The sequence below is a fragment of the Bombus affinis genome, chromosome 17, assembly GCF_024516045.1.
Source record: "Bombus affinis isolate iyBomAffi1 chromosome 17, iyBomAffi1.2, whole genome shotgun sequence".
NCBI lineage: Eukaryota > Metazoa > Arthropoda > Insecta > Hymenoptera > Apidae > Bombus > Bombus affinis.
The window spans coordinates 4,556,083-4,580,562 of record NC_066360.1 but is presented as its reverse complement, the minus strand read 5'-3'; the positions used below and the strand labels follow the sequence as shown (position 1 = coordinate 4,580,562).

Here is a 24,480-nt window from a genome sequence, read left to right as displayed (position 1 = left end):
GCATACAACGTTATACGTTGTAACGCTGTACTACATAACGTAATACGTTGTAACGGTGTACTACATAACGTTATACGTTATATCGTTATGGTATATGACGTTATACGTTGTAACGGTGTACTACATAACGTTATACATTGTAACGGTATATTACATAACGTTATACGTTATATCGTAATTGTATACCACGTTATACGTTATATAGCAATAGGATCTAACGTTATACGTTATATCGTAATAGTATATAACGTTCTACGTTGTAACGGTATACTACATAACGTTATACGTTATATCGTAATAGTATATAACGTTATACATTGTAGCGGTATACTAAGTAACGTTATACGTTATATCGTTATAGTATATAACGTTATACGTTATATCGTAATTGTATACAACGTTATACGTTATATAGCAATAGGATCTAACGTTATACGTTATATCGTAATAGTATATAACGTTATACGTTTTAACGGTATACTACATAACGTTATACGTTATATCGTTATGGTACATAACGTTATACGTTATATCGTAATAATATACAACCTTATACGTTATATAGCAATAGGATCTAACGTTATACGTTATATCGTAATAGTATATAACGTTATACGTTATTGTGTAATAGTATATAACGTTATACGATATATAGCAATAGGATCTAACGTTATACGTTATATCGTAATAGTATATAACGTTATACGTTGTAACGGTATACTACAAAACGCTATACGTTTTATGGTAATAGTATACAACGTTATACGTTATATCGTAATGCTATACAACGTTATACGTTATTTTGTAATAGCATATAACGTTATACGTTACCTCGTAATAGTATATAACGTTATACGGTATATCGTTATAGTATATAACGTTATACGTTATATCGTTAAGATATATAACGTTATACATTATATCGTTATAGTATATAACGTTATACGTTATATCGTTATGGTATATAACGTTATACGTTATATGGTAATAATATACAACCTTCTACGTTATATAGCAATAGGATCTAACGTTATACGTTATATCGTAATAGTATATAACGTTATACGTTATTTGGTAATAGTATGTAACGTTATACATTACATCGTTATAGTATATAACGTTATACGTTATATCGTTATGGTACATAACGTTATACGTTATATCGTAATAATATACAACCTTCTACGTTATATAGCAATAGGATCTAACGTTATACGTTATATCGTAATAGTATATAACGTTATACGTTATTTGGTAATAGTATGTAACGTTATACATTACATCGTTATAGTATATAACGTTATACGTTATATCGTTATGGTACATAACGTTATACGTTATATCGTAATAATATACAACCTTATACGTTATATAGCAATAGGATCTAACGTTATACGTTATATCGTAATAGTATATAACGTTATACGTTATTGTGTAATAGTATATAACGTTATACGATATATCGTAATGGTATATAACGTTATACGTTATATCGTTATAGTATATAACGTTGTATGTTGTAACGGAGTACTACATAATGTTATACGTTGTAACGGTGTACAACATAACGTTATACGTTATATGGTAATAGTATACAACGTTATAAGTTATATCGTAATGCTGTATAACGTTATACGTTATTTTGTAGTAGTATATAACGTTATACGATATTTTGTAATAGTATATAACGTTATACGTTATTTTGTAATAGTATATAACGTTATAGGTTATATCGTCATACCATACAACGTTATACGTTATATCGTAATAGTATATAACGTTATACGTTATTTTGTAATAGTACATAGCGTTATACGTTATATCGTAATGCTATATAACGTTATACGTTATTTTGTAATAGTATATAACGATATACGTTAATTTGAAATAGTATATAACGTTATACGTTATTGTGTAATAGTATATATTGTTATACGATATATCGTAATGGTATATAACGTTATACGTTATATCGTTATAGTATATAACGTTATACGTTATATCGTTATAGTATATAACGTTATACGTTATATCGTTATGGTATATAACGTTATACGTTGTAACGGTGTACTACATAACGTGATACGTTGTAACGGTGTACTACATAACGTTATACGTTATATCGTTATGGTATATAACGTTATACGTTGTAACGGTGTACTACATAACGTTATACGTTGTGACGGTATGTTACATAGCGTTATACGTTATATGATAACAGTATACAACGTTATACGTTATATCGTAATGCTATACAACGTTATACGTTATATCGTAATACTATACAACGTTATACGTTATATCGTAATGCTATATAACGTTATACGTTATTTTGTAATAGTATATAACGTTATACGTTATGTCGATATAGTATATAACGTTATACGTTATATCGTAATAGTATATAACGTTATACGTTATTTTGTAATAGTATATAACGTTATACGTTATGTCGATATAGCACATAACGTTATACATTATATCGTAATAGTATATAGCGTTATACGTTGTAACGGTATACTACATAGCGTTATACGTTATATGATAATAGTATACAACGTTATACGATATATCGTAATAGTATACAACGTTATACGTTATATAGCAATAGGATCTAACGTTATACGTTATTTCGTAATAGTATATAACGTTCTACGTTGTAACGGTATACTACATAACGTTATCCGTTATATCGAAATAGTATATAACGTTATACATTGTAGCGGTATACTACGTAACGTTATACGTTATATCGTAATACTGTATAACGTTATACGTTATATCGCAATACTATATAACGTTATAAGTTATTTTGTAATAGTATATAACGTTATACGTTATATCGTTATAGTATATAACGTTATACGATATATCGTAATACTATACAACGTTATACGTTATATCGTAATAGTGTACAACGTTATACGTTATATCGTTCTAGTATATAACGTTATACGTTATATCGTAATACTATACAACGTTATACGTTATATCCTTATAGTATATAACGTTATACGTTATATCGTAATGCTATATAACGTTATACGTTGTAACGGTATACTACATAACGTTATACGTTATATCGTAATGCTATATGACGTTATACGTTATATCGTAATACTATATATAGTTATACGTTATATCCTAATAGTATGTAACGTTATACGTTATGTCGTAATAGTATATAACGTTATACGTTGTAACGGTATACTACATAACTTTATACGTTACATCATAATAGTATATAACGTTATACGTTGTAACGCTATACTACATAACTTTATACGTTATATCGTAATAGTATATAACGTTATACGTTGTAACGGTATGCTACATAACGCTGTACGTTATATTGTAATAGTATATAACGTTATACGTTATTTTGTAATAGTATATAACGTTATACCTTATATCGTAATAGTATATAACGTTATACGTTGTATCGTAATACTATACAACGTTATACGTTATATCCTAATAGTATATAATGTTATACGTTGTAACGGTGTTCTAAATAACGTTATACGTTACAACGTAATAGTATACAACGTTATACGTTATATCCTAATAGTATATAATGTTATACGTTGTAACGGTATACTACATAACGTTATACGTTATATCGTAATAGTGTACAACGTTATACGTTATATCGTTCTAGTATATAACGTTATACGTTATTTTGTAATAGTATATAACGTTATACCTTATATCGTAATAGTATATAACGTTATACGTTATATCGTAGTACTATATATCGTTATTCGTTATATCCTAATAGTATATAACGTTATACGTTATGTCGTATTGCTATATGACGTTATACGTTATATCGTAACAGTATATAACGTTATAGGTTATATCGTAATACTATAGATCGTTATATGTTATATCGTAGTACTATACAAAGGTATACGTTTTATCGTAATAGTATACAACGTTATACGTTATATCGTAATAGTATACAACGTTATACATTATATCGTAATATTATATAACGTTATACGTTATATCATAATATTATATAACATTATACGTTATATCGAAATGCTATATTTTGTTATACGTTATATCGTAATAGTATATAACGTTATATGTTGTAAAGGTATACTACATAACGTTATACGTTATATCGTAATACTTTATATCGTTATACGTTATGTCGTACTAGTATATAGCGTTATATATTATTCTCATATAAGGATTGTTTATGAAATCAGCAAAGTCATCAATTTGACGGTTCCCGTAGAGGTAGATGTACTACATACAAATTTGAAAAATTAAAAACCTTACGAAAAAATAATTGTGTGTATAAATTCGTTTGATGAAATGATTAATTTATGATGCAACATGGTTAAAATTATTGGGTTTTGAGGCATTTCATTTTGAAGTTAGTAATCCGACAATTTGGCGGATCCCGTAATCCTAGTGTTAATTTGAAGGTTTCATTGCAGTCTTCTTCTGTAACCTGCTTTACTTTCATGTTTGAACTAGAAATGAAGTGGTGATATAGAAACAAGACCGCTAAAGTAGCAAATATTAATGTGTAACACGTGATGTACATTATATGGCGGCACGAAGCACCTTGAGTGAGGCAACTGGCGTGCAACAAACAGTTACATTACTGATTTTCACAACTGTACTACATAACTTTTCGTTCGGAACGACTACATGGAATCAGCGCGTCATTGATGCGATTAATGGTAAACAAGTGCGAAACTCAGCCGACATTTCAGACTATATTTTTTAATTTGTCGTAGTAATTGCATTTTCTTGATAAAATAACATCTTTATAATTGACGTTTAACATAATCTCATAAACGTTCAATCGGATTCTGGAATGAGTTTGAATTGACTTGGCTATTTGATTGCATTAACATCAAGACCACATGATAGTCCTCGTGTTTTTTAAGTTTTGTGAGGAAACTTGTGTTCTGTTTATCGATGCATATTGCGTATTGTGTATGTATATTGTGATTCTTTATCGAAGCATGAAATGTTAGCTCTTTCTGTTATTTTTAATTCCAATTTGTGTAGCTCGGAAGATTAGTAATATACAGTAATTCTCAAACGACCGTCCTATTACTTGAGGGGGTGTCCTCGATTAGAATGTTCTAAAACAGCGTCTTTTTGTGATTTTTTTTAGAAGGGAAAGAAAGAAATGGTTATTGAATTTTGAGGTATGATTTTGTATATATTTAAGGAATACAAACAAATTTTCTTCAAAGTAAAAAGATATTATAACAGATTCCTAAGCCTCTTTCATGGGCCGCAGTTTTTAATCACTGGGAAAGATCCACCTCGTAAGTCTTGTCTAAAACAAAAAACCAAAGGACGCAGTTTTAGAAAATTCTAATTCAGGACACTTCCTTAATCTTTTTCATTAAGTGTATTTGAAATAAAATGATACAGTACTGCACCCTAAAAATTAAGTTAATCTTGATATCTCTTACTCTTGCCGAAAGATTGTTAAAATTATAAGAATTATTACGGTATCTAATAATATCTCAACATGGCCAATTTGTAAAAAATAACATTTATGGCAGCTATGTTATAGCTGTGCTCATTTCGTATTCACAGGCAATTACCATCATAAAAGTATTTTGGAAACAACTCTCCGCCGATACGGTCAATTTGTATTTACTTGACAGAAGCTAGAACGCGAACGATTTCCACTGATGAACTCGAGAACACAGTAAAAGCAAGTAGCGAAAACTGTAGACAGAAACATTAAAAGTAAGTGATACAATTATACTCCATACTTTGTCTGATTTTCAGATACAAGTATTTGCAACAGTATATGTTGTTACGCATTTGAAAAGGATTTATTGTGTGCTATGGTCAGTGGGAAAACTCGCGAAATTGCCGCAAGTGGGCACTGGCAGAAGTTTATCAAAGATAATTGGTAACCTATTATATCTTAATGTTACAGTTTCGTAAAGAAAATCGGAGACGTATAAAATGGATGTCAGCCGCAATATTCTGAGAGGAATCCGATCAAACGTAGCCAGATCGATGATTTCCATTCTTCTAAACATATCGCTATACTCCATATATTCGGTTGTTAGTTATTCCTCGAAGAATCTTCCTTCCGAATCACTATTATCGTCTTACGATTTCATAGTCGTAGACGGTGGTTCTGCAGGTACCATTTGTCATGATGTTGATAGAGAATTACGTCATAAACGGAATGAAAATATGAGAAAGAAGGGCGTACTTGTGTATTATATAACCCCAAATTCTTTTACCCTGACGTCACCTTAGGCGACCATCTCTAAATATTCTCCGGACAGTTGACACCTCTAGATATCTTCCGGTCAGTTAACACCTCGCCACCCTGATAAGGAACTTCCAAGAACAATATCCGCTCCATCATTTTCATTGTTCCTGCTTAGTATTTAGACTCCGAATAATGACGGCGGAGCCAGTCTGAATCATAAGCCGATACTGAAGCATTGTAATATTGGTACTCAAGGGCCTTCAACTCTTGAGAAATAAAGTTTTTATACATATATCACCACGAGAGTTATTTTTTACGTGACAATTACCACGCGAGAAGGAGCGCTTTATTATCCATATAACAGAGTAACACAGAAATCTAATAATACACATCTCTCGACCAATGCATAACTATTCAATGACTATCCAATGTACCTTTCCTTTAACTACTCCATCTCTTGTACAGTATATTAATGACGTAGTACGTTGTTGCATATAAACATAATTTAACGATTATTTTGTAAGAAGTTCTAAATATGCTTTACATTATAAATATCGTATAAATTATATATTATTGCAACATATTTTAGGTTTATCACGAAATCCGTTTTTTAGTATGGACTAAATATTTTTCCTTTCTCAATGATTTGATACTAAACCACAAATTTTTGAAATAAAAGGATTTCTAACATTTAAGTGGATTCACATATTCTTACTTATGTTCTATAATTTCCTGTCAATTTACATGATCATAGGAGCCATGGTAGCGAGCCGGTTATCCGAGATAGAAGACTGGAATGTACTCTTCCTGGAAGCAGGAGGCGATGGAAGCATTATATATGATATTCCTGTTACTGCCGCCAATCTGCAGCTCACAGATATTGACTGGAAATACAAGACGGAACCCGGTACATAGTACTGTAGAGATGATTAATATCTAATGATTCTAGCGCTCGCATAACTTTACATCCTAATAAATATTAATACCAGAATTACCCAATACGTCTATATGAGTGAGGAGAAATTTTCGTTTTCAATATTAATAGAAACATACATATATCGTTAGCAAGATTAATACAGATTTTTGCTTAAATAGTTAAATAATTGTACAGACCTATTTAGATTAACTAATATTGTTTGAATTATACTGATCAATATATAGAGTATTTATGTAAATTTACGTAGTAACTCACGGACGTTAACCGGCAAATGATCTCATCATCGAATGCAAAGAGATATAAACTTAGATCGATCACCATCCAACATTAATAATCGATTAGGAATTATTCGCATCGTCTTCCATGTACTTTATCGCAAACTCTATATACAGCGATAGAGGAGGGTCGTTGCCTATGGCCACGTAGCAAAGCGATCGGAGGCAGTAGCGTAATAAATCACATGCTATATATTCGTGGTAACAAAAAAGATTACGACATCTGGGAACAACTAGGCAATCCAGGATGGTCCTACAAGGACGTCTTAGCCTATTTCAAAAAATCGGAAGACAATCGGAATCAGAACTACTCCAATACTCCGTATCATTCGACGGGAGGTTACCTAACTGTCGACGAATCACAATGGCAAGATGGGGCCTAATTCGGATCCGACAGCTGTAGTAGACCCTCGGCTTCGAGTTTACGGAGTCACCGGACTACGAATCATACACGGCTCGATTATGCCAGACATAGTCAGTGGTAATCCCAATGCCCCGATTATCATGATCGCGGAGAAGGGTTCCGATATCATAAAAGAGGAATGGTTGATGAAATAGGATACAGAGTGAGTAGGGAGTAGAGGAAGTTGGAACTTCTGCATTCTTACAATTGTATTGAATATTATTGTGATTAAACGTATTGTTTTTAAGGGAAGATCTTACCATTGATTAGAATGGTAAAATCGATTATGATTCTAATTTCTTGTGGTATTGTATTAGGTATGGTGTAATGTTTGTTAGTTGGAGTACTAGTATTTTACGCATCTTCGTCTGAATCACATTACGTTTTACTGTTGTTGCTATTGTTTTTAGTGCAATACTGCAGTTGACTTTGCTCTCAATTAGTTCTTTAAATATTTACCATTTGGTGGTTTAATTGCAAAGCGACTCTGGATTACTGTAAAGTATTGGCTTACTTATGTATTCTATTAATATCAGTGTATGATCAACTAAGCTCAAGACTGGGTGTTATTTTTAAATTGTTTAGCCTCTTTATAACTGAAAAATCAAACAAATCAGGTATTTGGTTTAGATCTGTCGACCAATATGTTGGTCTCCCTGTGGATAATATGTTGAGATTACTAGATATATTTTTAGTATTCTACCTCAAGATATGTTAATTTTTGAGCCCCATAGCGCGTGATTTGCATTGAAGTCTCCCCGTGCAATGTATATGTCACCTAAGGATTGAAAATAGTCTTCCTATTTTTGTAATGTCATTTTGTGTTGCAGTGGTGCATGTACTGCTGACATCTGGAAGTAATTGCTATTAGTTTGTATCGTAACGATGGTGCTGCTTGAACGTGTTCCTGACTAATTTGACTATGTATGTGATGTTTGCTAGTAACTTACTCCAGGGCAGTTAGCATCCTTCCTTACGTACCAACCTAGTATTTATCCCATTAACAGCGACGACCATTTCCCTCACTTTCCGAACGAAAACTTTCTGTAACGAATCCTGCGATCTCGTATCCTCAGATACACCAATCACAGTTTTCCTCCGCAGCATCATCGTCAGAGAAAACACAATTTCTCGACGTACCTTGAGCAGTCATTATCTTAACTTATAGCGCGCACTCTGCTCAGTCGCTATCTTAACTCGATCGGTATCGTTCGAGATGTAGCCGAGAAGCGCGAATCGTCAATTGTAGTCGGGACCTCTACGTAGAGTGTCGAAAGCGAGCATTGTATATAAACATACTGTTTAAACATTTCCGAGTGTTTCTTTGGTACCTATCACTTCCTATCCATCTCATAACTTTAATGCGAGCGGACCGGAATGTGAAAATTGGAGCGCCCATATTAACCGCGGTAGCGTCGGATGGAGACAACACGAACGGATGCGATGAGGTTTTCGTAGGATTTACAGAGTATCGTGCGAACAGGCGGACAAACAAGACCTAACACGAATACGTCAGAAAGGCGACGGTGGAACGTCGAAAGGTTCCTTCGTATCTTCGAGCGTGATTTCGAAGATGAATGCAAATGATGTAGCAGCCAAATCGAAGTAGTTTTGAATCGCTGAAGAGCTCATTCAAGCTTGTAGACGTAGACTGCGTGGTATGTCGATCGTCGAAGCTACGAACGCGTTCAGAACATGTTCGGCACCCGTAGAATTGCAGATAGCTAGAGAACCGACTTTCGTTTTAGAGCTAGGTAACACGTGGGGAGATATTCTTGTATACTTATACAAGATACTTTACATATTTTATATACTTTCCTCACGATATTATTGTCATACAGAAATGTTTTAGTTTCGAGGGTCTGTTGCTCTATATCATTGCAGTTCTAAGCTGCTACCTTCAGCGTGTCCATTTCTATTTTTTACTTAACATGTTTGTAAGTAGTTGTAGCATAATTGTAATTTGTTGTAGTTGTTGTCTGAGTACTGCGTTTCGCTCATTTATCATTTTTGTACTTATACTTACACTTACCATATACTATACTTATATCAATACATCTTTCTATTACAATCCACTGGTTTCTCTATCAGTTAACCTCACCATGTGTAATTCAATATATACACATACATATGACTGATGCACCTGAAAAATATTCATGCAATACTTCAATTCGCTTACTACTTTACACACTAGCCATCAAGACTCACATAATTAATTATGACATCAAGTATGTTGCATTTGTGACATATTTAAATGAAAAATTAATAAACAAGATGTTGTTAATGTATTTCAGTATTTCAGAATTTACGAATTTATCTTAGCCATCTTGAAGATTCAGAGAAAAAAGAGAATATCTAAACGTTTCAAAATTGATTCGCTATGAGTAGCGTAGTTGTTTGCGAACATTCCAGCCGCAGGTTCGAATACCGGCATTCATAGTCGTGTTTTCACGATTTCTAGAGGAATAGAAGGGTGTGGTCCGGATGGTTGGAAGAACATTCTCCCAACCCAAATGAAGATAGAAATCTTATACACAAGCGGTACCTATTACGAGCTATACACCTCAAATTCTTGTATGTGTGATATTGCTTTCCATTCGCGTATACGCCGTAAACAAGTTCTGCCCAGCAATTTTGAATGATATTATAGTCCCGGGAACGAGCAGGCCATGACAAAACAGATATATTATTTTCATTAAAATATGATTGGAACAATTTTGATGTGTGTACAGATGCATTATCTTGTTAAAAGATGTAATCGGATCCAGAAATGCGTTCTACATGATTATTTATTTGTTCTTTGATTAAACTTATGTATCGAACACTATTCATTCTCCCATTGATGAACTTGACACTTGTCAATCCTGATAAAAACCATCACGCTTCATCCTCCCATTTGTCGTCGAATTACTGACGTTGTCTCTTTTCTTTTTCCCACTGATAACTGTTGCTGCTTTAGTTCAAGAATTTGCTTTTTTCACTACACGTTGGTTTTTTTTATTATACGTTACAGACGAGAAACATTACACATGTTATTGAGAAATCAAAGATAGCCCACTTGGACTATCTTTTTGATCAGGAGCGTATTTCCCCACATTCAGTGTATTCCGGAACTTTCGCTGTCAGTTTCACCTTGGTTTAAATGAATTAGTATCATCTTTATTATCATACTGGTCTTCTTCGGCGGTATCTCTGGAACAATCTTCATGGATGTTAACAGTTTTGATCAATATGTGATTGAATCTCTCAGATTTACTAGTATGATTACTAGAAAAAGGGGATTGATCAATATAAAAAAATATTGTTCCCAAATTCAGTTATGCTATTATAAATACTTACAGTAAGCGGAGACTGTTTACAATAACTGAAACTTTTACAAACAAAACAAACATATACGGATTGTTTATGAAATCGGCAAAGTCATTAATTTGACGGTTTCCGTAGAGATAGATATACTACATACAGATTTCAAAAATCGGAAAGCTTAGGAGAATGTAATTTTATGCATAAAATCTTTGGATGAAATGATTAATTTACGATGCAAAATGACTAAAATTAATGCTATGGTTTTTTAGGTATTTCATTTCGGAGTTTGAAATCCGTCAATTTTAAATTTTACCTGTTTTGTATTACTAAACGTGAAATCTAATAGTGATGTGTTAACAAGACTGCTAAAGTAGTAAATATCATTATATGACAGGTGATATACGTCATATGACGACACGAAGCACCTTGAGTGAGGCAACTTGCGTGAAGCAAACAGTCACATTACTGCCTTTCACAGATGTACTACATAATTTTGCGTTCGGAACGACTACATGGAATCAGCGCGGCATTGATGCGATTAATGGTAAACAAGTGCGAAACTCAGCCGACATTTCAGACTATATTTTTTAATTTGTCGTAGTAATTGCATTTTCTTTATAAAATAACATCTTTATAATTGATGTTTAACATAGTCTCACAAACGTTCAATTAGATTCTGGAATGAGTTTGAATTGACTTGGCTACTTGATTACATTAACATCGAGATCACATGACAGTCCTCGTGTTTTTTAAGTTTTGTGAGGAAACTTGTGTTTTGTTTATCGATGTTTATCGATGATATTGCGTATTGTGTATGTATATTGTGATTGTTTATCGAAGCATGAAATGTTAGCTCTTTCTGTTATTTTTAATTCCAATTTGTGTAGCTCCGAAGATTAGTAATATACATTAATTCTCAAACGATCGTCCTGTTACTTCAGGGGGTGTCCTGAATTGGTATGTTCTAAAACAGTGTCTTTTTGTGACTTTTTTTAAAAGGGAAAGGAAGAAATGAAGTTATTGAACTTTGAGGTATGGTTTTGTATATATTTAACGAATACAAAAAAGGTTTTTTTAAAGTTAAAAAGAATATAACAGATTTCTACGCCTTTTTCATGGGCTGCAGTTTTCAATCGGTAGGAAAGATCCACCTCGTAAGTCTTGACTAAAACAAAAACCAAAGGAGGCTTAAATTATTATATATTTTTCTTCTCGATGAACTAACAAAAAAGGCGAAAAATAGTGTGAAATTATAAATTTTGGCAGGTTATAGAAAAAATGTGTTTTATAAAAAGAAAAAATAAACTTTAAGAAGCTATTACAATTATTTAAATAAACTTTTTAACGAACTTTTTTAGTTCATCGAGTAGAAAAATATATAATAATTTAATCCTTTTTTGGTTTTTTGTTTCAGTCAACAATTAGGAGGTGGATCTTTCCCACCGATTGAAAACTGCATCCTATAAAATAGGCTTAGAAATCTGTTATAATATCTTTTTACTTTGAAGAAAATTTGTTTGTATTCCTTAAATATATATAAAACCATATCTCAAAATTCAATAACTTTATTTCTTTCTTTTCCTTCTAAAAAAAAAAAAAAAAAATCATAAAAGGACGCAGTTTTAGAAAATTCTAATTCAAGACACTCGCTTAATCTTTTTCATTAAGTGTATTTGAAATAAAATGATACAGTACTGCACCCTAAAAATTAAGTTAATCTTGGAATCTCTTACTCTTGCAGAAGGATTGTTAAAATTATAAGAATTATTACGGTATCTAATAATATCTCAACATGGCCAATTTGTAAAAAATAACATTTATGGCAGCTATGTTATAGCTGTGCTCATTTCGTATTCACAGGCAATTACCATCATAAAAGTATTTTGGAAACAACTCTCCGCCGATACGGTCAATTTGTATTTACTTGACAGAAACTAGAACGCGAACGATTTCCACTGATGAACTCGAGAACACAGTTCAAAGTAAGTGATGAAAACTGTAGACGGAAACATTAAAAGCAAGTGATACAATTATACTCCATACTTTGTCTGATTTTCAGGTACAAGTATTTGCAACAGTATGAGGTATAGCAAAATTAAATAGTACACATCCGGAGAATCCCTCAAAATGTAACATAATTTATTCAAAACATTCTTTAATACAACCGTTATGTAGAGTTATTTTAACTAATAGTTGTATTTTGTAGCTGATATTTGTGAGCAGTATATTTCTTAGCGCATACTTGACTGATTTATTTTCATGTGAATTACTTCTAACGTACCTATATGCTAAATAGGAAGCATGGATATATTTATTTGATGCATATTTATATGTCCTTTGTTACATATAAATTATAAATAAAACAGATGATAGTAAGATAAATGATGAATAAAAACAGAATAGTTAATTAGAATTGAGAATTCAAGGGATCGCTAGCAAAGCAGCATTTGTCTCCTTGCTTTGCCTTTGGTCGGTGTACTCTCTTACGTTTGAGGTTCAATCCACGTACGTATTCTCAAAATCTCAGCATTTTCGCTAAGATTCGATTTTTCCATTATTTCTGATCTTCTATATCGTAAGATATAACATTCACGTATATGTTATAGGTTTTCTAATATCTGATAGTTTTATTGGCCATTTGTGTGCATGTCAAACAGAGAATTGTTAGAATAGGATACTACTCATCAATTTGGATGATACCGAAACATTTCATCAAAACAAACGTTGTGGACAACTTTTTACTGCATCTACATACACCGGTCACTCGACATTAGTTTTCAAGGTACAAAGAAATTTATGTTTAATATGTTTTATTTAATAATTCATTTTACAGGTTTTTACTCTGTAAACAATTTCTCAATAAATAAAGGTATATATGCGATACTTTCGACTAATTGAAGGTCGCTATTAAGTGCAGCATTCCATTCATTAATCAGTTTATCGAATATTATTTTATGCCATCCGCTATTAATACTGCCCAATCTATAAGCCAGTAATCAACTTCATTTTCTTATTCGTATAATATTAAAAATAGTTATCTCTCACACTAGTGAGTTCTGTTTAATTCGGTTTATTTGAAAATGTGGTCACCTGGAAGGAAGGTGGAAGTATTATCATAACTTAAATGTAATTGACTATTTTTGTCAATACCTTGGAAACCAAGGCCAAGCGGCGTCAACAGGTATAGAAAAATATTGCTCAGAATGTCCACCTTGAAGCTGTGTTTCAATGTTATTCAAATCGGTGATGTGTACCTGTTACCGAATAATTACCATAAAAGAATATTTATTCTGCTACTATGTGTTGGAGAAAGGTAAACCGATAAATAACAACTAGATATCAGTAAATAACTATAATAAACAAATAAATAAATTAATAAATATATCTTTCAAATTAAATTAGCGTAAAAAATGTATCATGCCCGGGTGAAGATTTACGTATCATTATGCTCGAGATTACCGAATGCTTAGCAGCTTCCATATGGATGCTGCCCAACGAGTTTCTTCGATGCATTCACTGCTTTCGTATTAAATTGTATATATTTATAGATCTAATTTCCATAACTTACCAGCTATAGTACATTTCTACTTATCAAAATCATGATATTTCTCTCTATAAGGAAGGGGATCAATTTTGCAGGAACAATTTTTTGGAGAACTAAATATAAGTTGAATCGAAATCGTCTCGATATATTTTTCTTATATATATCCTATAGATACTAATGTAAAGATGCGCTAACATCACCCAAATGTGCATATTACTAATTGTTTGTTACGCACAGATATCATGCACGTTTTATTACATATAAAATTCTATTTCTCTTTATGCTTTTGTCTCTTTTAATTATTTATATCTTTATGCATTTATAGCTTGATACGTTTATAAGACTAAGAAATTCTAACTTTCTAGTACTAATGACATTATATGCGAGAACTATCCCAAACATAGTAGTATATATTGTTACGCATTTGAAGAGAATTTATTGTGTGTCAGTGGGTATACACGCGAAATTGCCGCAAGTGGGCAATGGGAGAAGTTTATCAAAGATAATTGGTAACCTATCATATCTTAATGTTACAGTTTCGTAAAGAAGATCGGAGACGTATAAAATGGATGTCATCTGCAATATGCTGGGAGGAATTCAATCACACCTAGCCAGATCGGTGATTTCCTTTCTTCTAAGCATGTCGATATACTGCATATCTTCGATTGTTAATTATTCCTCGGAGAATCTTTCTTCCGAATCACTATCGTCGTCTTACGATTTCATAGTCATAGGCGGTGGCTCTGCAGGTACCTTTTTTCATAATATCAATAGAAACTTATACCATAAATGAAATAAAAAAGGAGAAAAAAGCGCGTACTTGTGAGTTTGCGCGCGAGAAAGGGCTCTTTAGTATCCATATAATAGAGTAACACATAAATCTAATAATACACATATCTCAACCAATGCATAACTAATCAATGACTAACCAATGCACCTTTCCTTTAGTCGCTATATCTCTTGTATAGTATATTAATGACGTATTATGTTGTTGCATATAAACGTAATTTAAGTTTATTTTGTAATACGTTTTAAATATGTATTATATTATAAATATCGTATAAACTATATATTATTGCAACATATTTTAGGTTTATCACGAAATCCATTTTGTGGTATGGACTAAATATTTTTCCTTCCTCGATGATTTGATATTAAACACAAATTTTCGAAATAAAAGTATTTCTAATATTTAAGTAAAATGATGTTTCCCTACTTATGTTCCATAATGTTCTGCCAATTTACACGATTTTAGGAGCCGTGGTAGCGAGTCGGTTGTCCGAAATAGAAGACTGGAACGTACTCCTCTTGGAAGCAGGTGGCGATGGAAGCATTATATATGATATTCCTGTTACTGCCCCCAATCTGCAGCTCACAGATATTGACTGGAAATACAAGACGGAACCCGGTACAAAGTACTGTAGAGGTGATTAATATCTAATGATACTAGCGCATGCATAACTTAGCATCCTAATAAATATTAATCCTAGAATTACCCAATACGTCTATATGAGTGAGGGGAAATTTTCGTTTTCAATATTAATAGAAACATACATATATCGTTAGCAAGATTAATACAGATTTTTACTTAAATAGTTAAATAATTGTATAGATCTATTTAGTTTAACTAATATTGTTTGAATTATACTGATGTATATATAGAATGTTTATGTACATTTACGTAGTAATCCACAAACGTTAACCGACAAATGATCTTATCGTCGAACGCGAAGGGATATAAACGCAAATCAATCAGCAACCAACATTAATAATCGATTACGAATTATTCACATCGCCTTTCATGTACTTAATAGCAAATTCTGTCTATAGCGATGGAGGAGGGTCGTTGCTTGTGGCCACGTGGCAAAGTGATCGGAGGCAGTAGCGTGATAAATTACATGCTCTATATTCGTGGTAACAAAAAAGATTACGACATCTGGGAACAACTAGGCAATCCAGGATGGTCCTACAAGGACGTCTTAGCCTATTTCAAAAAATCGGAAGACAATCGGAATCAGAACTACTCCAATACTCCGTATCATTCGACGGGAGGTTACCTAACTGTCGACGAATCACAATGGCACAGTCCACTGGGCGAGACGTTCCTTCAAGCAGGACGAGAAATGGGTTACGAGAATAGAGACGTTAATGGAGAACGGCAAACTGGCTTTATGTTTCCTCAAGGGACCGTTAGACAGGGGAGGCGGTGTTCCACGGGGATGGCCTTCCTGCGTCCGGCAAGCGCGCGTAAGAATTTACACGTCGCTATGCACGCACATGTTACGAAAATTTTAATAGATCCGTCATCAAAGAGGGCTTACGGTGTAGAGTTCATTAAGGACGAAAGGGCGCAGCGCGTTCTTGCCAACAAGGAGGTGATAGTTTCCGCAGGATCTATCAACAGTCCTCAGTTACTGATGTTGTCCGGAATTGGACCTGGAGAACACTTAGCGGAACACGACATACCAGTGATTCAGAATTTAAGTGTGGGTCATAATCTTCAAGATCACGTATTTGCGGGTGGCAATCTATTCTTGCTGAATGAAAAAATATCGTTGGTACAGAGCCAGTTGTATGATATTCGATATCTGATAGAATACGCCTTATTCGGAACCGGTCCATTTACTCTCTTAGGAGGAGTCGAAGGCCTAGCTTTTATCAATACTAAATACGCGAATGCCTCGGACGATTTCCCAGACATACAACTGCATTTTGCGTCATTGGGTCAGAACACCGAAGGCGGCAAAATTTTTAAAAGTCTTCACGGTCTGTCCTCAGAATTCTTCGAAACTCTATATGCGAAGTACGTCGGTAGCGAGTTGTGGACCGTGCTTCCTACGCTTGTGAGACCGAAAAGTAGAGGTGTTATCAAACTTCAAAGCAACAATCCCTTCCATTATCCGCTAATTTATCCCAACTACTTCGATAACCCGGAAGATGTGGCGACATTGGTAGAAGGAATTAAATTTGCGGTCGAGATGAGTAAAACTGCATCATTTAAACATTATGGAAGCAAATTTATACCGGATCCATTTCCTGGTTGCAAAAATATTCCTATGTATACCGATCCATACTGGAAGTGCGCTATCAGATTCTATGCCACGTCTCTATATCATCCAGTGGGTACTTGCAAGATGGGGCCTAATTCGGATTCAACAGCTGTAGTAGACCCTCGACTTCGAGTTCACGGAGTCACCGGACTTCGAGTCATAGACGGCTCGATTATGCCAAACATAGTCAGTGGTAATCCCAATGCCCCGATTATCATGATTGCAGAGAAGGGTTCCGATATGATAAAAGAGGAATGGTTGATGAAAAAGGATACAGAGTGAGTAGCTGTTCTTGTAAATTAACTTAAAGCTGCTGCTACTGATTATTACATAGTGGACACTTGTAATTATAAATTTAATATAAATTCCCATTCTATATTGCGTTACGAACTTATCAAAGAACAAACACTTCAGGAAGTAGGAGTTGTACGACTTTGCCTGTTACATACTTTTATGTCTTCTGGTTCATTTCTTACATTGTCGTTGGAATTCTGAACCTAAGTGTAGTATCATGGACAGATTGCCTATGAAATATCGTTGAACGGTAAACCATGTTGCGGGAAAGCTTAAGTGCCGACAGGTCAAAAGGGTCTGGAAACTTCAATGGGCCGAGCGGCCTATCAATGCGTCGTTGATCCTTCAATCGACTAGTTACGCGAAAGAAAGGCTTATGTAACCATGGATGCGGACGGTTGCGGAACATGTACGTGGTGGAGCTATGAGGAAAGACAAAGGGATGCTTAAGGGAGAAAGAGGAATTAACAGGCAGTCGCTAGTTGAGAAGGAGTGTTGTCAGGATTGTCGAAGAGGATGGTCCGCGCGTAAGAGAATGCAAGAGAAACATGCGAGATTCGCAGCAGCATCGTGACAAATACTATCAAAAAGCACATGTTGGTTCAATATTTAGTTTTCAGGACGTCGAGGACGCATTAAAAGCATTTAGTGGTGACAAAAGTCGATCGATGATTCGAGTCGTTCGAAGAAATTGCAAACACGTGCATGTGGCCAGAAGCACAGAAGGCAATTTCTGCGAGAAAACTATTGAAAGGATCAGCAAGAATATTTTCGAGTTTCGACTGCCATCCTAGGACTTGGCATGAGTTGAAGCGAGGACTAATAAAAGTGTAGCGGCACATGAGTCATCCCTCGACGGTACTCCCCCGACCAGTATAAATAAACGAAATACGCTCTCTAGTAGAATCAATAATCGGTATTCAGTAGTGAGTATTCAGTAATCAGTATACAGTAGCGAGTATTTAGTAATCAGTATTCAATAGTGAGTATTCATCATTACATAGTATCCGTATATCAAGTAGCATTGAGCGAACGACGACCAACTCTGTATTCAATACTTATGACGATTTTAAATACATCTGACCATATCAAGTATTAACTCGTTTCATCGTTTGAAACAACACGTTTAATATCCACCATCAAAGAATTCTCAAAGAAAATTAATAGTTGGCAAGTACACCAGAGACTCGAGAAAACAAACAAGAGAAACGATGAAGCATACCTGGTTTACATGTACCGCATGCTCGAAATAGCTAGTCATGCGGTAGAATATATCATAAACTAATAATAAATAATAATAGACAAATAGAGTAACAAGTCTATACTATACGGCACTACGTCAGTCAAGGGGCTAAGGAAAAGATTAGTTATTTACAATGAACAAAAGTCGACTGCGAAGCCGGTCAAAACCGGAAACAACAAGAAGTACAGACCATCTGAAAATGTAGTGAAGGATAAAAGGTGTTATAATTGCGGTGATAAAGAGTGCAGATTGTTTTTAATTTGTATTTTACAATTTGCCAAACTGGACATTTGGTAAATTTTTCTAACTTAATTACTAAATAACATGTGGTTGGCTATCCCCAGCGGGATACCATCTTCGAGTTTGACTATTTTATTTCTTTAGCGAGGTTAGTGGGATGTTTTCTCTTTAGTTTTCTTTTTTTGAGAATTTCAATTTGGATGTGTTGCCGTTCTTTCCTTGTATTTTTCTCTGTACCTGCCGATTTCATTTTTGACTATTGTTCTCAGTATCATCGATTGTAACGACTCTAGTTTATTTATGTGGCTCATTGCTGCTGTCCTCCATAGCGGTATTCCGTACGTCCGTATTGATTTTATTATAGTTTTGTAGATTTTTAGTTTATATTTTATGCTCTGTTTATTTTCCAGTTTCGACTAGTCGGCCAGTACATCTGTTCTCTTCTTATCCGTATTTTGTCTATAATCGATTTAGTATGTTGTTTCCATGTCAGTTGTGTGTTTAAGTGGAGTCCTAGGTATATAACTTGCCTTAGTGTAAATGTAATATGGTTGCATTTATTGAGGTTTGCTTTTATTTGTTTATCTTGTAGCCATTTTTCTATTTTTGTGATATGCCCTTGTAGTAATGTTACTGCTGTTTTTAGATTGGTATGCCTGACTAGTACAGCCATGTCGTCCGCGAATGTTACTATTTTGCTGTTGGTATGTCGGCCGTGCATAGTGTGTATAATATTGGTCCTAAAACGCTTCCTTGCGGTACTCCTGCCTTGATATCTTTTACTTGAGAATATACATCCTTTGTTTTTACTACAAAGGTTCTGTTGCTTAGGTATGATTTGAGTAAGTGATGGATTTGTTCCGGGAAGAGTTTTTTGATTGTTTATAACTTTCATGGTTCACTTTGTCAAATGCTTTCTCAATGTCCATGAAGTGCAATCTCAATGTCCTGTACAGTATTGTTCCTTTTCTATTGCTAGTAAAATTTCGTTGACGAGTCTCTGCATTGCTCTATCGTGGAGTGTTTGTTTCTGAATCCAAATTGGTAATCTGGCATTGATTCTTCTTTCTTTATTGTTATAATAATATAATAATATATTTTTTTATTGTTGGTTTTTGGCGATCGTATATTATTTTCTCTAGAATTTTGGAAAACATAGGAAATAGTGATATTGGTCTGTAAGATGCAGTTTGGTGTAGGCCTTTGCCTAGCATAGGTAACATTATGATCTGTGCCAGCTTCCATAGAATAGTGAAGTATTGGGTGATTAAAATTGTATTGAATATTATTGTGATTAAACATATTGTTTTTGGGGGAAGATTTTACCATTGATTAGAATGGTAAAATCGATTATGATTCTAATTTCTTGTGGTGTTGTATTAGGTATGGTGTAATGTTTGTTAGTTGGAGTACTAGTATTTTACGCATCTTCGTCTGAATCACATTACGTTTTACTGTTGTTGCTATTGTTTTTAGTGCAATACTGCAGTTGACTTTGCTCTCAATTAATTCTTTAAATATTTACCATTTGGTGGTTTAATTGCAAAGCGACTCTGGATTACTGTAAAGTATTGGCTTACTTATGTATTCTATTAATATCAGTGTATGATCAACTAAGCTCAAGACTGGGTGTTATTTTTAAATTGTTTAGCCTCTTTATAACTGAAAAATCAAACAAATCAGGTATTTGGTTTAGATCTGTCGACCAATATGTTGGTCTCCCTGTGGATAATATGTTGAGATTACTAGATATATTTTTAGTATTCTACCTCAAGATATGTTAATTTTTGAGCCCCATAGCGCGTGATTTGCATTGAAGTCTCCCCGTGCAATGTATATGTCACCTAAGGATTGAAAATAGTCTTCCTATTTTTGTAATGTCATTTTGTGTTGCAGTGGTGCATGTACTGCTAACATCTGGAAGTAATTGCTATTAGTTTGTATCGTAACGATGGTGCTGCTTGAACGTGTTCCTGACTAACTTGACTATGTATGTGATGTTTGCTAGCAACTTACTCGAGGACGGTTAGCATCCTTCCTTACTTACTAACCTAGTATTTATCCCATTAACAGCGACGACCATTTCCCTCACTTTCCGAACGAAAACTTTCTGTAACGAATCCTGCGATCTCGTATCCTCAGATACACCAATCACAGTTTTCCTCCGCAGCATCATCGTCAGAGAAAACACAATTTCTCGACGTACCTTGAGCAGTCATTATCTTAACTTATAGCGCGCACTCTGCTCAGTCGCTATCTTAACTCGATCGGTATCGTTCGAGATGTAGCCGAGAAGCGCGAATCGTCAATTGTAGTCGGGACCTCTACGTAGAGTGTCGAAAGCGAGCATTGTATATAAACATACTGTTTAAACATTTCCGAGTGTTTCTTTGGTACCTATCACTTCCTATCCATCTCATAACTTTAATGCGAGCGGACCGGAATGTGAAAATTGGAGCGCCCATATTAACCGCGGTAGCGTCGGATGGAGACAACACGAACGGATGCGATGAGGTTTTCGTAGGATTTACAGAGTATCGTGCGAACAGGCGGACAAACAAGACCTAACACGAATACGTCAGAAAGGCGACGGTGGAACGTCGAAAGGTTCCTTCGTATCTTCGAGCGTGATTTCGAAGATGAATGCAAATGATGTAGCAGCCAAATCGAAGTAGTTTTGAATCGCTGAAGAGCTCATTCAAGCTTGTAGACGTAGACTGCGTGGTATGTCGATCGTCGAAGCTACGAACGCGTTCAGAACATGTTCGGCACCCGTAGAATTGCAGATAGCTAGAGAACCGACTTTCGTTTTAGAGCTAGGTAACACGTGGGGAGATATTCTTGTATACTTATACAAGATACTTTACATATTTTATATACTTTCCTCACGATATTATTGTCATACAGAAATGTTTTAGTTTCGAGGGTCTGTTGCTCTATATCATTGCAGTTCTAAGCTGCTACCTTCAGCGTGTCCATTTCTATTTTTTACTTAACATGTTTGTAAGTAGTTGTAGCATAATTGTAATTTGTTGTAGTTGTTGTCTGAGTACTGCGTTTCGCTCATTTATCATTTTTGTACTTATACTTACACTTACCATATACTATACTTATATCAATACATCTTTCTATTACAATCCACTGGTTTCTCTATCAGTTAACCTCACCATGTGTAATTCAATATATACACATACATATGACTGATGCACCTGAAAAATATTCATGCAATACTTCAATTCGCTTACTACTTTACACACTAGCCATCAAGACTCACATAATTAATTATGACATCAAGTATGTTGCATTTGTGACATATTTAAATGAAAAATTAATAAACAAGATGTTGTTAATGTATTTCAGTATTTCAGAATTTACGAATTTATCTTAGCCATCTTGAAGATTCAGAGAAAAAAGAGAATATCTAAACGTTTCAAAATTGATTCGCTATGAGTAGCGTAGTTGTTTGCGAACATTCCAGCCGCAGGTTCGAATACCGGCATTCATAGTCGTGTTTTCACGATTTCTAGAGGAATAGAAGGGTGTGGTCCGGATGGTTGGAAGAACATTCTCCCAACCCAAATGAAGATAGAAATCTTATACACAAGCGGTACCTATTACGAGCTATACACCTCAAATTCTTGTATGTGTGATATTGCTTTCCATTCGCGTATACGCCGTAAACAAGTTCTGCCCAGCAATTTTGAATGATATTATAGTCCCGGGAACGAGCAGGCCATGACAAAACAGATATATTATTTTCATTAAAATATGATTGGAACAATTTTGATGTGTGTACAGATGCATTATCTTGTTAAAAGATGTAATCGGATCCAGAAATGCGTTCTACATGATTATTTATTTGTTCTTTGATTAAACTTATGTATCGAACACTATTCATTCTCCCATTGATGAACTTGACACTTGTCAATCCTGATAAAAACCATCACGCTTCATCCTCCCATTTGTCGTCGAATTACTGACGTTGTCTCTTTTCTTTTTCCCACTGATAACTGTTGCTGCTTTAGTTCAAGAATTTGCTTTTTTCACTACACGTTGGTTTTTTTTATTATACGTTACAGACGAGAAACATTACACATGTTATTGAGAAATCAAAGATAGCCCACTTGGACTATCTTTTTGATCAGGAGCGTATTTCCCCACATTCAGTGTATTCCGGAACTTTCGCTGTCAGTTTCACTTTGGTTTAAATGAATTAGTATCATCTTTATTATCATACTGGTCTTCTTCGGCGGTATCTCTGGAACAATCTTCATGGATGTTAACAGTTTTGATCAATATCTGATTGAATCTCTCAGATTTACTAGTATGATTACTAAAAAAAGGGGATTGATCAATATAAAAAAATATTGTTCCCAAATTCAGTTATGCTATTATAAATACTTACAGTAAGCGGAGACTGTTTACAATAACTGAAACTTTTACAAACAAAACAAACATATACGGATTGTTTATGAAATCGGCAAAGTCATCAATTTGACGATTCCCATAGAGATAGATATATTACATACAGATTTCAAAAATCAAAAAGCTTAGGAGAAAATAATTTTATGCATAAATTCTTTGGATGAAATGATTAATTTACGATGCAAAATGACTAAAGTTAATGCTATGGTTTTTGAGGTATTTCATTTCGGAGTTTGAAATCCGTCAATTTTAAATTTTACCTGTTTTGTATTACTAAACGTGAAATCTAATGGTGATGTGTTAACAAGACTGCTAAAGTAGTAAATATCATTATATGACATGTGATATACGTTATATGACGACATGAAGCAACATGAGTGACGCAACTTCCGTGAAGGAAACAGTCACCTGTGCTACACAGCTTTGGTAAGGGTAAACACGTGCGAAACTTAGCCGATATTTCAGACTATATTTTATAATTTGTCGTAGTAATTGAATTTTCTTTATAAAATAACGTCTTGATAATTGACGTCTCACAAATGT

The 24,480-nt window shown here is 34.1% G+C and overlaps 4 protein-coding genes across 5 annotated transcripts in view; all 4 read left to right on the top strand.

The window, feature by feature from the left end:
- The first annotated feature begins 5,961 nt into the window (after positions 1-5,961).
- On the top strand, positions 5,962-7,815 carry LOC126926378 (glucose dehydrogenase [FAD, quinone]-like). Its single transcript, XM_050742702.1, has 3 exons — positions 5,962-6,145; positions 6,975-7,127; positions 7,550-7,815. The coding sequence occupies exons 1-3, from the start codon at positions 5,962-5,964 to the stop codon at positions 7,813-7,815; spliced, it is 603 nt and encodes a 200-aa protein (XP_050598659.1).
- Positions 7,816-13,200: 5,385 nt separating this feature from the next.
- The window catches only part of LOC126926033 (glucose dehydrogenase [FAD, quinone]-like), a 64,824-nt gene continuing 53,544 nt past the window's right edge, over positions 13,201-24,480 (top strand). Inside the window, exon 1 of the mRNA XM_050742138.1 lies at positions 13,201-13,270. The gene's annotated coding sequence lies outside the window, so the exon portion shown is untranslated. The remainder of the gene's footprint in view (positions 13,271-24,480) is intronic.
- LOC126926035 (glucose dehydrogenase [FAD, quinone]-like) lies at positions 15,251-18,069 on the top strand. Its single transcript, XM_050742148.1, has 3 exons — positions 15,251-15,434; positions 15,941-16,111; positions 16,516-18,069. Exons 1-3 carry the CDS (start codon positions 15,251-15,253, stop codon positions 18,015-18,017), a joined length of 1,857 nt encoding a protein of 618 aa, XP_050598105.1. The 3' UTR covers positions 18,018-18,069.
- LOC126926032 (glucose dehydrogenase [FAD, quinone]-like) overlaps positions 15,278-24,480 on the top strand; it is a 51,854-nt gene continuing 42,651 nt past the window's right edge. Inside the window, exons 1-2 of one of the 2 annotated variants that reach the window (XM_050742134.1) lie at positions 15,278-15,304; positions 15,941-16,003. The gene's annotated coding sequence lies outside the window, so the exon portion shown is untranslated. Of the gene's footprint in view, positions 15,305-15,940; positions 16,004-16,074; positions 16,112-24,480 lie in introns of those variants that run through there. The other variant, XM_050742135.1, reaches the window with a different exon arrangement.